Source organism: Octopus bimaculoides, chromosome 4 (genome assembly GCF_001194135.2).
Source record: "Octopus bimaculoides isolate UCB-OBI-ISO-001 chromosome 4, ASM119413v2, whole genome shotgun sequence".
Lineage (NCBI taxonomy): Eukaryota > Metazoa > Mollusca > Cephalopoda > Octopoda > Octopodidae > Octopus > Octopus bimaculoides.
Genome location: NC_068984.1, coordinates 74,905,469 through 74,908,470, shown reverse-complemented (window position 1 = coordinate 74,908,470; position 3,002 = coordinate 74,905,469). Strand labels below are relative to the sequence as shown.

The window sequence follows — 3,002 nt, the reverse complement described above, 5'->3', positions numbered from 1 at the left end:
GGTCATAGGATCGCGGTTTCGATTCCCAGACCGGGCGTTGTGAGTGTTTATTGAGCGGAAACACCGAAAGCTCCATGAGGCTCCGGCAGGGGATGGTGGCGAACCCTGCTGTACTCTTTCACCACAACTTTCTCTCTTACGTTCTGTTTCTGTTGTGCCTGTAATTCAAAGGGTCAGCCTTGTCACACTGTGTCACGCTGAATATCCCCGAGAACTACGTAAAGGGTACACGTGTCTGTGGAGTGCTCAGCCACTTGTACGTTAATTTCACGAGCAGGCTGTTCTGTTGATCGGATCAACTGGAACCCTTGACGTCGTAAGCGACGGAGTGCCAACAACAAGCTAATCTTCCTTTACAGTTTGAGTCTGAATCTTGCCGTATTAGCTCATGTAGTTTTCTGTAACTTACTCGGTGTCTCATTAACTCTGTTGTCACAATAATTAAAACCATTTTTTTTTGCAATGCTAGAAATCAGTTATAACCAATGTCTTATAGATAAAGGAATCGTTTGTCTATAGTAGAGGTTCAATATTGTTTCAAATTTACTGCAACATCAACAACTCCCAGTTCATGGCCAGTACTTCATTTTATCGACACCGAAAGAATAAAAGGCAAAAATGATCTTGGTGTGATTTGAACTGAGATTGTATTTTGTCCGAAGTTCTGACGTTTCTGCAATACCTTCATCATCTTAATCGGGTAACTTGTCCGGACCAACAAATCAAATTGGTCTTTCGCTAACGAAAATATTTCATCTGCGCACACCACGGTTACAGAACTGTTTGTCTACGATATAATCGGTAATCTTTGCCTTACAAAGACAGGAATCTCGAACATCCTAAAATGTAAGGGCATTATGTACTTGAAACTATTATATCTTCCTGATAGATTTTTAAAAATGCATAACAACGCAGTTATCACAGAGAATAAATCTGATACAGGATCATGAAATGTAATTCGTGTCACGTTATGCAAATATTTATGTCAAATATGTATTCTAGCTATTCAATAAACAGACATGTAAGAAGACAAAACATACATTCACTCTCGCATATTATACAACAGTCTATCTATCTATCTATCTATCTATCTATCTATCTATCTATCTATCAATGTGTATATATATATATATATATATATATATATATATATATGTGTGTGTGTGTGTGTGTGTGTGTGTGTGTGTGTGTGTGTGTGTATTTATATAGTAGAAATTGTGCTTGCGTTTAGATGTACGACTGCTACCGTTATGTTCAACGTATATTATCCAAATCCAACCTGCTTCCTGCATAGTTAAATAATTTCTATATTGAGTTATTATTAGTTATGAGCTACGAGGGGAGATAGAATATGTTCACGTATTTATTTATATATATGGGTACATATACACTTCTGACATAATTGTTAGCTTAGGTCGAACCCACATATCAGGTAATGCATATAGTTTGGTATACACACACACATATGCTTCTTACATACATGTAACTTCTTTTAAGAACCAGAAATAAATACACCCAATATGATAAAGATTAAAGTAAAATAAGCAGATAGTATCAATAAAGTTTCAAACATAAATTATTTTTACAAAACAGCGAAATGCGCTGAAATAAGTTAAAATGATACATCCTTTGGTGTATGCATCCTCACACTGAGTCGATGACGGTTAGATCTAATGATCGCATATTTTACACCTTGGACGCGTAATAATGATTACACAGCATCTTAGTGCTGTACTACATGTGTAAAAATTTATCGAAACAGTTTTTCAATAATGAATATCATTCATTCCATTTTCTATCATTTATCTACACACACACACACACACACACACACACACACACTCGCAAATGGGATCTTTTTTAAAACGGGGGCCACATTTTTCATTAATGTTTTACGTAGTGTTTTTGGTACCGAAAGACTTTCAAACTTCGTATACTTATCTATTTTGTGTTATAGAACAGAAAAATATTTTTGTATTCGAATTTATTTCATGTAAAAAATTGTCTTATTTCGATAATTTCAACCAATCACTGACAAGTATTCAGTTGTTTACATTTACTCCTTTGGCTGATTAAGCGGTGTAAAGCGTATTTAATTTCGATAGCTTCGTTTTTCTTTTTTCTTTTTAAATTTGCTATCACCGATAGAATTGTTTCAGAATCGTTTGTTTATGTAGTCGGCACTTAATGTATATGGGCTGAATGGACGTCAGTGATTGGTTGAAATTACAGAAATACGACAACTTTAACATGGAATAACTTGGGGATTTCTGTTTTTTTTTTAAGAAGACTAAGAGAAAAAGATGTTTTATATGACACATTCTACCAGTGTTCCAAGTTTCAAAGTGTTTCGTTAATGAAAAATGTGGCCCCTGTTTTAAAAAAGATCCCGCAAATGTATGTATATATATTCCTGTCGCAGGCAGATTTCGGAATAATATGCATTATGGATTTTGGAAGGGAAATATATTTTCTAGATCTCTCTCACAAATTAACGACATGAATATTGTATATATGAGTTAACGACGTACCATTTCCACCAGAAGCAAATCTTCCGAATGAATAAGCGCCTACAAAGAGAAAGGAAAAAACATTATACTATATAATAAACTCTACAAGCAAATAATAATAATAATAATAATAATAATAAAAAATACATGGAAAAAGATACATAAGTTTGCCAAGAATTATCTTTCTCATCGCAGATCGGTGGCTATCGGACGCTGACGATGGGAAATAACCCTGAAACTCGAGTCCGTTCGTGCTACAGATGACGATGAGAGGGATAACTTCCCTTGGCAAAACAAACAGGACACAGAAGTGTGTCGATAAGCCAGCTGGAGGAGATGTCCTCCTGGGGCTAAAAGCAACAGTGACATCCATCCCTAGGGGTCAGCTACATTTAAGTGGCAATATACTTCACTTTATCGTGCAGTTACTGTTAATACCTCGTTTAGAGAATTAACATTGCTTAATAATAATAATAATAATAATAATAATAA

General features: G+C 35.0%; 1 protein-coding gene across 1 annotated transcript in view; it reads right to left on the bottom strand.

Annotated features, from left to right (window-relative positions):
* Nucleotides 1-2,484: 2,484 nt before the first annotated feature.
* The window catches only part of LOC106882964 (uncharacterized), a 63,220-nt gene continuing 62,702 nt past the window's right edge, over nt 2,485-3,002 (bottom strand). The window contains exon 21 of the mRNA XM_052967636.1: nt 2,485-2,570. Coding sequence (XP_052823596.1) covers nt 2,485-2,570 — 86 coding nt within the window. The remainder of the gene's footprint in view (nt 2,571-3,002) is intronic.